A 13,285-nucleotide genomic window follows, 5' to 3' on the forward strand; every position below is an offset into this window, starting at 1 on the left:
GCGTATAACTAAAATAAAATTTGAGTGACTGGCCGGATTAAAAGGAAACAACAAACGAGAGAGAGAAAGGTAGACCTATGTTTTTTATGCTAAAAACATAATAAGATTATAAGACGTATTTCTTTATCACCATTTAGATATACATATGTTTAGTGTTAGCTGTAGGTTTAAGCCTAGCCTAGTTAGTTATAGGGCCAGGCTAGTAATCCTCTTTCCTCCTAGCTAGGCTAGGCCTAGGCTAGTGGGTATCGGGGCCAGCGAGCGGGGGACAGGCCAACTACTCTAGTAGGTCTAGGCCCAGTAGGCTACTAGGCCTACTACTAGGTTATATATTATATTTTTAGTTGGGGCCTCCTACTATGCCTAGACTACTAGCTTAGCTAGAGGACGAGTAGGCCTACTAGTGTACCTCCTTATAAAATATAATAGTAGTAAGCCTAACTAAGCTAGGCCTAGTACTAAAGAAAGTAGGCCTAATCCTAGAGCCGATTTTGTTATGCCATACATTAATTGGTTAATTAAACCCAGATTAAACAAAGCCAGAAAAGACAATTCCAACTCATTAATTCATTAATCAACAATTTTAATATAATATTAATAATTAACCTATAGTCCTAGATAGGCCTACTTCATTAGATATTAATTAGCAAGATAACGGTTTGTAGTACTCAAGTGACGGCAAAACATTTTAATTTATAAAGACATGATAATAGGCCTAGTACAGTACAATTATTTTTAATATTTGTATGACATTATTCTTTAATTATAGAAATGGAAACTGATGATGTAAATTGTTATTTACTGGAAGCTGCCGCTAATTCTGACCAATCAGAATTCAACAAAGAAGGAACATACTCTTCCAAACAAGATACACATGTAAATACAGAATGCATAGAAGAAAATTCAGAGAATAGTGGAGAAGTTGAGAATGTTGTTACCAAAGAAGTTGATGGTGAGATTACAGATGAAAAATCCCAAATCCATCATGCTCAAGCCAAGACAGATATAACAGCTAGTAATATTGATTGTAAAGCATTAGACAAAAATGATAATGAAAACCTATTAATACCTCTGAATGAAGATGTCAGAAAGGAATGCACTGAAAGCACCTCTACTGATGAGATTATGATGTCAGATGACCTTGATGAACAGCAAGAACAAAGAGGTCAAAGAAGAGTTACAAATGAAAGCCTTGATTCTATTAATTTTGAAAAAAAAGCGCAACAGACTGACCAAAATAAAAATCCTTTAAAAACTCATGTTGACGGAGATGATTGTGAAGATCATGATGTCGCAACTGATTCTGAAAAAGAAGCACAACAGACTCACCAAAATAAAAATCCTTTAAAAACTCAAGTTGACGGAGATGATTGTGAAGATCATGAAGTCGCAACTGATTCTGAAAAAGAAGCACAACAGACTGAATTTAGCAGAGGAGAAGGTGAAGATTGTGATGCAACTAATGTAGAGTATGAAATAAAACCAATTGACGAAACTAATTCAAAAGGTCAAGTTAAAAGTAGTGAAGAACTTGATACAACTGATTTAAAAAATAAAACTACCGACCACCCTAAAAAGCTTTCAAATATGCAACACAATGAAGCCAAGGATAATGAAAAGGAGGCATCGTCTGATATACAACTTATGGAAGAAACCTTACAACCAAATGTTCCACCAAGTGCCTGTGAGCTTGCAATAGAAGCAATGTGTTCAAATGAGGAAACCAGCGATCCTCTTCTTAACGCTGATAATGACATTTCAGTTCCGAAAGAAGAAGAAAAAACATCTGTCCAAGAAAATAAAGAAAAAACAAAGAATTCAGTTGTGGCAGATGAAGGAGCAGAAAAGAACAGTGGTGATGTCAAAATACAGCATTCTCTTATTAACCTTGAAAATAATGATTTAGTTTCACAAGAAGAAATATCTGTCCAAGAAAACAAAGAGGAAAAATCACAGAATTCAGTTGTGGCAGAGGTAGAAGCAGAAAAGAACAGTGATGTCAAAATACAGCATCCTCTTTATAAACCTGACAATGACATTTCAGTTCCGAAAGAAGAAGAGAAAACATCTGTCCAAGAAAACAAAGACGAAAGATCACATAATTCAGTTGTGGCAGATGTAGGAGCAGAAAAGATCAGTGATGTCAAAATATGGCATCCCCTTCTTGATGTGAAACCTCAACCAGAACCAGAGGCAGTCAATGCAGCTGTTGCACAATCTAAAGATTCACCTTCATTTGAGGAACCACCTCACCAGGAAAATGAAGTCTGTTCTGCCAAAGTTACTGAAGCAGCAGGGAAGACGAAGAAAGAAAAAACACCTCTTGTTGAATTGGCAGAGAAAGGCATGGGGATGTCTGACATCTTGACAGAGACTGGAGAGTTTGCTTATATTTCATTGGTTGCTGTTGCGTTGGCAACAACTTTCAATGACCAATGGCACAAGTATGTTTAATTATTATTTATTTACTACAGCTTTGTTATAACGGACCATGTCAAACTATTCAAACAAACAAACTACATTTGTTCCTTATTTAGCAAGTTGTTTTTAGTAAGTAATTATTTATACACACTGTTTTTTGTAGTGTCTCCCGGTACATTGTAAAAAAAATTAAAATCATTTCAGAACTAAATATACATGGTGTACCACAAACTTGATATTAACATATTTATTTTCTAAAGTTAAATTTTTTTTTCATTTTCTTTTCTTCTGCAGGAGTTGGAAAGATAACTATATCAAAGCATTATGTAAACATTTGAAAGTAAAGAGGGGAGTTGAGAAGACAATGGTGCAGTTTCTGCATGAAGACTTGAGACCGTTGCATGCTAATGCCTATGTTGAAATACTCAAAGATGATTGGATGATCAAAGACAATCCAAGCATTGTTGCACAGGTCAGTAATATTATTCGATTCTCCGTACTGTAGGCCTATCTAAAATTTAAAAATATCATTTGAAAATTCATCATATTACACCGTATCATAGGCAATAAGCTTAACCTTGTCATAATACAGGAACCACATGTGATACATATGTGACGCTGTATTCTGAATTTACCTATGATACTGGAGTTTAAGATTTTATGGACAAAACTTAATAACCAAATCGATGAATATTATTTGAATTACAGGATCTTTTGGGAATTACCATAGAAAAAGGAAATTATGATGCAAGGTCAAGGTTCATCATCTTTCATATTGCCGAGTTGATGGCCGTACCTAGAGAAGATGTTAACAGCTTTGAAGACATGATCGTTGAAAGCTTCGAACAAGAAGAAATCATTGAAACAGAGTAATTAAACGTTATAGTTTCGTTTCTAGTTCAGTTTTTGTTTGATAGATCCTTTGATGTTTGACTGAAATAACAATTTACACTCGTGTTGTACAGATTTTTGTGATATAATGAAGTAATTAAAGCTGAGCATAGAATGTTTTTGTTTTGAGCCTCCATGACATAGGCTATAAAAACGTAAAATCTGAAATGACAGTCAGTGGTAACTCTTGCTTTCCAAATGCATACAAGTCAGATATGTGTGCACTGGACTTCCAGTTTTATTTTATTTATTTATTTCACCTTATTTATAGAGGGTGACCATAAACACCGTATGCTGACAATCAAGGGGCCCTCATGATGAGTATCTGTGTGTGACAGTGGTTGTGATTAACTAGTACACCGGGGTAACCCCCCACTCGTCTCACAAAAGATGTACTAGGTTCTTTAAAGTGCACATGAGCCAGATGTTGTGTACGGTTTATAGTCCTTATCCGAGTAGACTTCTTCTATCACCAGAACCATAGAGCGAGTTAGGCTTGAACCTTTTCCGATGTTAATATGGCAAGGTTACGGTTCCACTTTCTTAACCACTTGGCCACTCACTTGCTCTAGAAGACTTGTTTTACCACCAGAACTATGGCCAAGGAATCCCATATTTATTATCGTTTGGTGCAGGGGCCCCTGCCTTAACCACTCTACCAATAAACATTTTTGGGGTCTACCATATTCCATTTCCAGCATCTGTACAATATTAGAATGAAGAATATGTACTTTAAAATCAACGTGTACTATAATATATATTTTATCATTTCTATTAATAACAGGGAACAAAAAGCAGAAAAAGAAAAACGTTCAAAGCGCACAAAAGTAAAGAGATATTTCGCTATTGGTGCAGCAACTGTCGGGGGTGGCGCACTTATTGGTAAGAGTATTTTTTTTATATATACACATCGAAATATATTATTTATATATTTTAGTTAAGATCATGGGACTGCTAACTCTTGTAGTTATAGTAATCTTAATTACTTTTGCAGTCCCTGACAATTTCATCTCTGTATATTTTACATTATGGTTGTTGGTCAAAAAAATGTAGATTGTAGATTTTATTACCTTGCATTTCTTAATTGTTGGAGACATCAATATTGATTAATTAGCATGGATGTTTGTTGTTTTTAAATATAATAGTATTGTGTTTTATCTCTAGGCCTAACTGGAGGGCTTGCTGCTCCACTAGTCGCCACAGCCGGTGTAGCTCTTTTTGGTTCGGGTGCAGCCTTTCTTGGTACCACTGCGGGCCTAGCTATAATGATGTCTATGTTTGGAGCTGCTGGTGCTGGTCTTGGAGGTAGGAAAGAAAGGATCGTACAAATTCTTACTAACAAACAATAGAAATAGTCTACTGATTCAACATAACATTGTAAAAATATAAACATTTTGGCATAAATTGCATTTCATACCTAAGAATCAAAACTCCAACTGGTGGAGCTCGAGGAATACTAACAACATAAAAAAGACAATAACTAGAGACTTAAGGCCAGTCTAAACATATTATAGTATTAAAAGCTCTGTCTATACTATCCAACTGTATGTGAAAAAAAGTGTGATGTGCCCAAATATGGTGGTGATGTGCCCAAACAATGGTAGTGATATGATGTCATCATGTCCATATATGGACACATCACATTTTTTTGTCACATAAAGTTTGATAGTGTAGACAAGGCTTTAAACATATTATAATAACAATTATAATAGCTTTATTTTCTTTTTAGGGTACAAAATGAAGAGAAGAGTTGGCGCTATCGAGGAGTTTGAATTTGCCTCGTTAGGAAAGGGCAAGGATTTGCATGTGGTCATTGCCGTTTCAGGGTGGCTTACAAAAGACCGTTTAGGTAAAATAAAAAAAGTAGTCGGAGTCTTAGATTCTCTGGTTTTTAGTCGCATACAAACGCGATTCCACAACTCACTATGTTGGTCGGTTGGTCGGTAAACACTAACTCAAATTTGAGCAGGCGACTGCAGCCATGTATATGGCCTTGTTATGATTTTGTCATCCTGGCAAAAACAACTCCACTCTGAAAGACTTGTAAAGCTCTGTCTACACTATCAAGTATCAAACTTTATGTGTCAAAAACTTTGATGTGCCCGTATGTGGACACGATGATGTCATATCACTACCATATTTGGACACATCACACTTTTGTTGTCAAACTAGTTTGATAGTGTAAACAAGGAAGACTTGTTTATTTAAATCGACGTTACGCAAACTATGGGCCATATCTGATTTCTTAATTTGTATCATATAATGTCTAAGAAACATACAATTTATGTTCCTAGCTTTAGTTTTATAATGTTGTTTTATTTAGACAACTTTACCGTGCCATGGCTAGCTCTGGCTGAGTCCAAGGAACAGTATACGCTTAAATGGGAATCTAAGTACCTGAAGAATCTCGGAGATGGCCTTGAGTACATAATGGATAGCGTGATGACGATGGCAGCAAAGGAAGCGCTGAAGTACACTGTACTGGCGGGTGAGTGCCAGATATCTGATGTCGAAATATTTGTACAAATTTTAGTGAATTTTGCAGACATTACAATATTAATCATAAATTAATAAACTGGATCATAGTTTTAATGATAAATTTATTGTAGGTCTTCTCGCTGCCATCGCATTGCCAGCAGCAGCTTACGGCGCCCTCTCCGCGATTGACAATCCCTGGAGTCTCGTCACAAGAAGGTCTGTTGAGACAGGGAAGGAGCTGGCTGAGGTACTACTGCAAAGGCTTCAAGTAAGTATGAATGCTTTTCATTTTCAGTCAATAATTGTTGCATATTAATTTTAGCTCCTTAATAATGATGATAAATTTGTTGCAACTTTTATTTTTAATTTTTAGGGAAAACGTCCTGTAACTCTTATCGGTTTTAGTATGGGTGCTAGAGTTATCTTCTCTGCTTTGCAAGAGTTGTCCGTACGTAAAGGTAAGCATTGTAAAAAAAAGTGCCATACCTGTACATGAATAAAAAGTTGTTTTGACCAGCAAGTCATCTTAAGCTCTGTCTACACTATCAAACTAGTTTGACAAAAAAAGTGTGATGTGCCCAAATATGGTAGTGATATAGTCCATATATGGGCACATCACATTTTTGTCACATAAAGTTTGATAGTGTAGACAGAGCTTCTTACTACGGGTAAAAAGCTATGCATTATTTCACAAAATTGTTTGTTTTACATAGGCTCAGAAGGAATTGTAGAAAATGTTGTGCTGCTAGGCGCACCAATAACATCATCAGTGAAGTCATGGCAACCGCTTGAAAAGGTGGTGTCTGGTAGAATCATTAATGGCTATTGCAGGTATTATGTTTTTGTATAAGGAACCATTAAGGAATCATGCAAAAAGTATTCTACTGAAGTTACTTCAGTAAATACATTTTGTTACTGATAATGATTTTAGTTTGTTTTATGTAGAAGTTTAGTTTAATTTTTAAAGAATTATTTTTTCAGGGGGACAATATGTCTTTAAGAAGAAATCTTCTAAACAGTTCATTATAGTATATAGCTGTAAGCTAATTTGTATTTGTTTTGCAGAGGAGATTGGCTTCTTCAGTTCGTGTATCGTACTGCATCTGTACAAGTTACTAACATAGCTGGCCTAGGCCCAGTAAATTGGGACAACAGGCGGATGGAGAATATAGACCTAACTGACATAGTAAACAAGTTTATTATTTATTGATTTGGGAAAGTAGTAATAAACAAAATAAAAGGAACTTGCTTGTAGATACTGTAATTACAGTTTTCAAAATAACTTCACAAATGAGTGAGTGGTTAAGACAGCGGAACCGTAATACATAGCCATAACATCGGCAAGGGTTTCGAGGCTCACCCGCGTCCTGGTTCTGGTGGTAGAACGAGTCTTCTCGGATAAGGACTATAAACCGTGCAAGAACGTAGTATATCTTTTGAGACGAGTAGGGGTTACCCCGGTATACTATTTCACACACACAGCCACTGTCACAAACTCATCATATATATACACTGGGCCCTCTGGGAGAACAGTCTTTGAATGAAGAGGCTACCCAGTGTAAAGAATAAATAAATAAAAAATAAATAAAAAAATAACATACTAATACAAAAGTAGTAGTAGGCAAGTCATACTTTAGTTCACAAACTTTAAATAGGCCAAAAAATATACATATTTTGGTATATTTATTTATTTTTATATTTATTTACAATAATCACAATGATTTTGTGTTTATAGCATTTAACTAGATTTATTTAAAAATATTTTCACAGGTCGGAGGTCATCTAGATTATTCCGAAAAAATTGATGAGATTCTAGCACACATTGGGATAAAAACGATTGAACGAAGTTCATCTCCTTTGTTACGTGAAATGGGTGGCGCAGCGAAGGATGCAACAAAGGGCGCCACCAATGAAAAAGAAGATGCTAAAGTCGATGTCTGCGATCTTCTTTTACCAAAATCACAAAAAGTTGCCAAGATGTCCTCAGGAGTTTCTCGAAGTGAATCGGCCAACAGCTTCTTAAACGAATGCGATAAGAAAACCAAAGGAACAGAGATAGTGAAATCGGCAAGTTTATCTGAAATTACGATTCATGAGGCGAAGAGTGAACACCAGAGGGCGACATCGTCAACAGGTGCTGTTCAGAAATCCGCAGCTGAAGAGGTTGTTGAGGTTGGATGTGATCCAACTTCTCTCCTATGATTCATAATTCTGTTAATACAGTACTAAATAAAGGTCACATGACTTTACACTTATATAATTTTTGTATTTGAAGTAATGCTGCTTTATAAGCGATGAAAAAATATATTTTAAATACATTTGTTTTTTATAACGGATTTAATTAATTTGCCAAAGGTAAACAAATTTAAATTTTTTTCAATTTTAATCTATTTTTATATGTTCATTCAAGCATGTCTTCCAAATCTTTGTTGTCGTTTTAAGCTGACAATCGCATACTATTTAGATTGTACTTATTTTTTGTATTGATTTATAAAAGGTTAACATATTACGAAATAGCGCTATATAAATGTCGCATTGTTATTATTACAAACACAAGAATACATGCATGTAAATTATTTTAAGTAAAAACACAGCTTGTAAATATTTAAAAGATATAATTTAATATATTATACCATTTATAGAGATATTATATAGACATTATGTAAAATTATGAATATATATTCTATTTATGATTAAAATAGTTAATGATTTTTTTTTTCAGTTTTACCAAAAATATGAATGGTGGTATTTTTGTAGAAAACAATAAGGTTGTTTTTTTTTTTAATTAACTAAAACATTTTTCTTATATTTTTCTTTTCACACATTTGTATGTTGTAAGGTTCTTTAAAATCATAGCATACATACATTTACTACTGGTACTTACTGTATATTTATTTTCAGGCAGAGAAACTGTCCAGTGATACATGGTACTGGAAATTAATTAATTTATAAAAAAATCAGCACCAACCACAATTTGAATGGTGCGAAAGGGTTTTGTTGATCATTTTTGTCCCAAATCGATATAGAATGTAAAAATTGAAAGGAATCGTGTTCAAAGAACCCATGACAGAGGCGGCTTCGTTGGGGTTAGGGGTGGATTATGGTAATTGTAATGCAACAGATAGGACACTACTTTCAGTTTGGCACCAATTTGCCATTTTTAGGACTTGCCCCTGGATCCGACAATGCTTGGTACATTTTTTTTTTCCATTTTTTATTGCGAATAATACGTTCAAATTGTGATTTTGTGTATTATTGCATATAACAAGATTAATTTTGTTTAAATGTTCACAGGTCGGAGGTCATCTAGATTATTCCGAAAAAAATCGTAAAATCCCACAGAGTACATGAGATGCTCGCTATTGTGAACAGGCCGGTTGAGTTTGCACATGCATAGTTCTTTTGATAATGATACCCAGCCCATGTGCTACAGCTAGCTCATTTGAATAACAATACAGCCATTGTTATCATAGATGACATCATTAGCATAATCACGTCTCACTCTAACATTAATAAAACCAATTATAAACCATTTTTTTTATGCCATATCAATTTATTCAATCTTTAGATATACATTATTCATATCCAATATGTAGTCTGGCTGGGATTGTGCATACCCTTTTTTTAATAGATTTTAATATAAACATTCATGTTATATGAAAAATAGATATTTTTTTCCTCTATTGAAAAATGGATTTTTTATTTATTTATTCATTTAGCATCCATTCAACAATACATTTAAAATACATAACAAAGAAAAAATACAAAAAATTGGAATATTAAAATTCAATCAAACTAAAGTGAATGGATTCAAGGACGACCCATAAAATCGACAAGTCAATTTATTTCCAATGGGTCCATTGCAAGAGAAATCGGAGATGTGAAAGTGAACAAGAATCATAAGAAGGACATATGGAAATGTGAAAGACATAATAAAAAATTACATAAAAAATGGAACCATGAAGGTCGTCTGGTTGACCCTTTTTATTATAATTTCCATCATTATTACATTTTCAGTGATAATTTCTAGTATTTACTAAATATATGTTTTTTTATTAAAGATGTATTGTTGAAATTGTTTGTTGAATATGCCATTTTAATGTCACACAATAGTTAGCATTCATTTTGACTGAAAATTGGATTGGAAAAAAAATGATTTCCCTAAAAAAACTGTAATTTATAGCAACAAAATAGCCAATAGATTTTTGTTGAATTTATCCATTTATTTTGTCATTTTATAAGTCAAGACATTATTTTTGGAGTTTTTTCTACAGAAGTGATTAACTTTGTTAAAACTACAAAATGGCCTATTCAAAGTCTGATTTTATTAATCTTCATCTTTCATGTTTTTGGGGGACAATACATCTTCAAAATTACCATCTACAAAAAAAACCTATTTTTTCTAAAGTTATTAGATTCGATTGAAAAAGTAACAGTAAGTTTAATTTCTGATTTGTCTTCCATCGATACATGCCAAAAAATTTAAACACCTCATTGCCAAATTTATTGTAATGTTGCCAGTACTTATATGGCCCACCTGGAGGATGATTTCAAATGTATAGGCCTAGAGTTACATTTATTGCTGCTATGCCTAGGATTATATAACTGCTATGCCTAGGATATATAAGGTGCATTTTATTATGAAAAAAAAATATTTATATGAAAACAAATTGTTTATTTAATCACTAGGGTAAAGATAATTATTAAATGATATATCATTTTAATTAAATGTAATTGTTTGTCTTTTTAATTGAAATTCTTTCTAATTTATACAATTAATTTTTTTAATATCATTTTTCTGTACAGAACATTTTTTTTATTTAGTTATAAATATTCATTTTTTAAATTACATTTTGTGTTCATTTCAACCTCCGTGTTTAACAAACTTAAAAAAACCGAGAGAAAAAACAAAGACATCAGTAAAGCTCTGTCTACACTATCAAACTAGTTTGACAAAAAAAATCTTCATGTTTGTGGTGGACAATACATCATCTAAATTTAAGTTAGTGAAAATTTATTGCCGTCTATTGGACTTCTGTAGCAGCGAGAAACCACAAATACCTGCACTCACGTTGTAAGCGCTGTGCAGCGAAGTCCCTGGGAATCAACCGTACCTATTAAGCAGCATTGACATATATATTGCAGCCGCTATTCCACCAGTCATCACAACTTCATATTTCCTGGTTGTGCACATTCGTTGAATTTCCTATGGCAAGCTGCCAAATTGATGTCTATACATTTATATTTAAAATATATATGTATACAGTATAATATTAAATTAAACTGAAAAATGCCTTTGAAATAAGTTTATTAAAAAATGAGTTGGTTTATAATTTAACATACAATTCCAATTGTTCGAGGGAAAAGAAGATATTTTTGTTGTCAACCACCACATATATTTTCGCCATCCAAAATTAAGTAAAAAAAAAGGAAAAATAATAATTTTTTTTTTTCAAACTTCAAAATCAAGAATTTCAATTCTCTTTGATTCAAAGTTCCTGTACTATTTCCCAAATATTTTCAGGGACGGATCGAGGGAGGGGTAGATGTGGGCTTTGGGCGTAAAAATAAAATTATGAACTACATTTTGATATCTATATTTAGCACACCTCTTCAACAATCCAGAATTCGCCCCTGATTTTTATTCCACCAATTAAAAATTAAAAACTTGACATCAAAACTCTGGCATTTGTTTCTTTTTGTATTATTAATCGTTAGATTGACACATGCATCAATCAATTTTCTGGAGATGGCAAATCATTTTTAGAAAAGAAAAAAAAAAGCTTTCGTTTTTGTCCATTACCATATTTGGTAGCCATCAAAATCGTTTGTCATTGGGGATGTATTGCTGAGACATAACCATGGTGACCAAACCTCTTTCCTTCCTAGTTGAAGAGGTTACTTGTAATCTTTTGATCAGTGTTTACAAATAGAAATTATTGATGATTAATTTGGGATACATTTATGAAATCTTACGTGTCCGATAAAATAAATTCCTGGAATTTCCAACATTTTGAGTAATTTTTGGATAATATTTAATTTAGAATTGCTTTAATGCAGGAGATCCAGCATTATAGATTAGGGGGAGGGGGATAAATACGATCCATCGGGTTGCAGAAAAATGGTCATTATTTTATTTTAAAAAGACATGGCTGTTAAATTTTAGAGGTGGGGGAAGGGGGTAATGTATAGGATCATGTCAAAATTATTTTACTGCAGTAACAACAATACTTTACTGTAAAGGTATTATTTTACTTTGCTTAAATGTAGAACTTATGAATGGTTTCTGCAATAAACAGTGTGTATTGATTATAAAAACAGGTTAAAGAGTAAACGAAAAATGATATGTATTTACTGCAGTAGAATAATTTTGACATGGTCCCAAATTGAATTGAACAATTTACTATGAAAGGGTTGGCACTGCCACCACTCCCGCCCCACCCTCAATCTTCTGAATGTTCAGGTTCTAATAAGTTGAAATAATAAAACATAGACATGTACTCTTAAATTTGACTTTAGAAATTGTATAAGTTATTATTATACATATTTAGGCCTACATACATAACTTTGTAGGCCTACGTTAGCTTTTGTACTACAATACATGACTAGCTAGGCCTATGCTTATTAAAAGCTTTGTGATAAAATTGTATAGCCGGAAGACAATTTACGTTGAATCAGGACAAACTTCGGCCAACTAAAAGTTGTGACAGGCAGTGTTGAATCATTCCAACTGACTGAGGCAGTGCAATGGTATGTTAATAGTGAGTGATATCTTATTATGAGTCATGCGATCAGTAGTACCATTTGGGGTAAGCCCACCCTGTTCTTGAATATTGGGTTTGGGAGAGTTAGCTTATAGCAAAATGTAGTGGGTTAGCTTGCATGAAAATTACTTACATTTTGAGGATGGGTGGGTTTAGACACGGGTCAGAGAGTAGTACAGATTTTAGCATGTTGCAAACTTGGCGTGATGGCTAAAAATACAGTACAACTGCTACTTCACTGTATTTTGCATAACTGTTGATCGTCAGTAGCCTGGCAATGGTATTACTTAAAGCTTGGTTCCCACTAGGACGGACAAATACCTGGCAATGGTATTCCTTAAAGCTTGGTTCCCACTAGGACGTAAGCGCAACGCAACCGAATAGAACAATGACAAGCCACAGTTCGGATAATCCATCGCTTGTGAGTGGCCAAGTTACATCCGTTGCGGTTACGTCCTTGCATTGCGCCCTAGTGTGGACCAAGCTTAACAATGCAAGTTCCCTGTTTTTTTTGTTTTTTTTTATTTATTTGTTTATTATCTCAATATAACTAGTTTTTAGTGCCCCATAGGGTTTTCTGTAGGTCCCTTTCATCTTCTTTAAATTTGCTTTACTCCTTTTTGTTACGTGTATTGTTTTTTTTTATGAATAAAGAGATTGATTTGATTTGACTTATATCCCCTTTATGTTTAACATTTTGGCTTCAACAGAATAATTCAACAAAAAAACAA

The 13,285-nt window shown here is 33.7% G+C and overlaps 1 protein-coding gene across 1 annotated transcript; it reads left to right on the forward strand.

The window, feature by feature from the left end:
* The first annotated feature begins 48 nt into the window (after window positions 1-48).
* Window positions 49-8,428, forward strand: LOC144835967 (uncharacterized). Its single transcript, XM_078691112.1, has 13 exons — window positions 49-69; window positions 770-2,444; window positions 2,716-2,893; window positions 3,130-3,290; window positions 4,097-4,194; window positions 4,477-4,617; window positions 5,042-5,161; window positions 5,636-5,800; window positions 5,922-6,058; window positions 6,164-6,248; window positions 6,504-6,621; window positions 6,856-6,976; window positions 7,561-8,428. The coding sequence occupies exons 2-13, from the start codon at window positions 772-774 to the stop codon at window positions 7,990-7,992; spliced, it is 3,429 nt and encodes a 1,142-aa protein (XP_078547238.1). The 5' UTR covers window positions 49-69; window positions 770-771; the 3' UTR covers window positions 7,993-8,428.
* The last annotated feature ends 4,857 nt before the right edge of the window (window positions 8,429-13,285 follow it).

This window comes from Antedon bifida, chromosome 2, assembly GCF_963402885.1.
Source record: "Antedon bifida chromosome 2, ecAntBifi1.1, whole genome shotgun sequence".
Classification (NCBI taxonomy): domain Eukaryota; kingdom Metazoa; phylum Echinodermata; class Crinoidea; order Comatulida; family Antedonidae; genus Antedon; species Antedon bifida.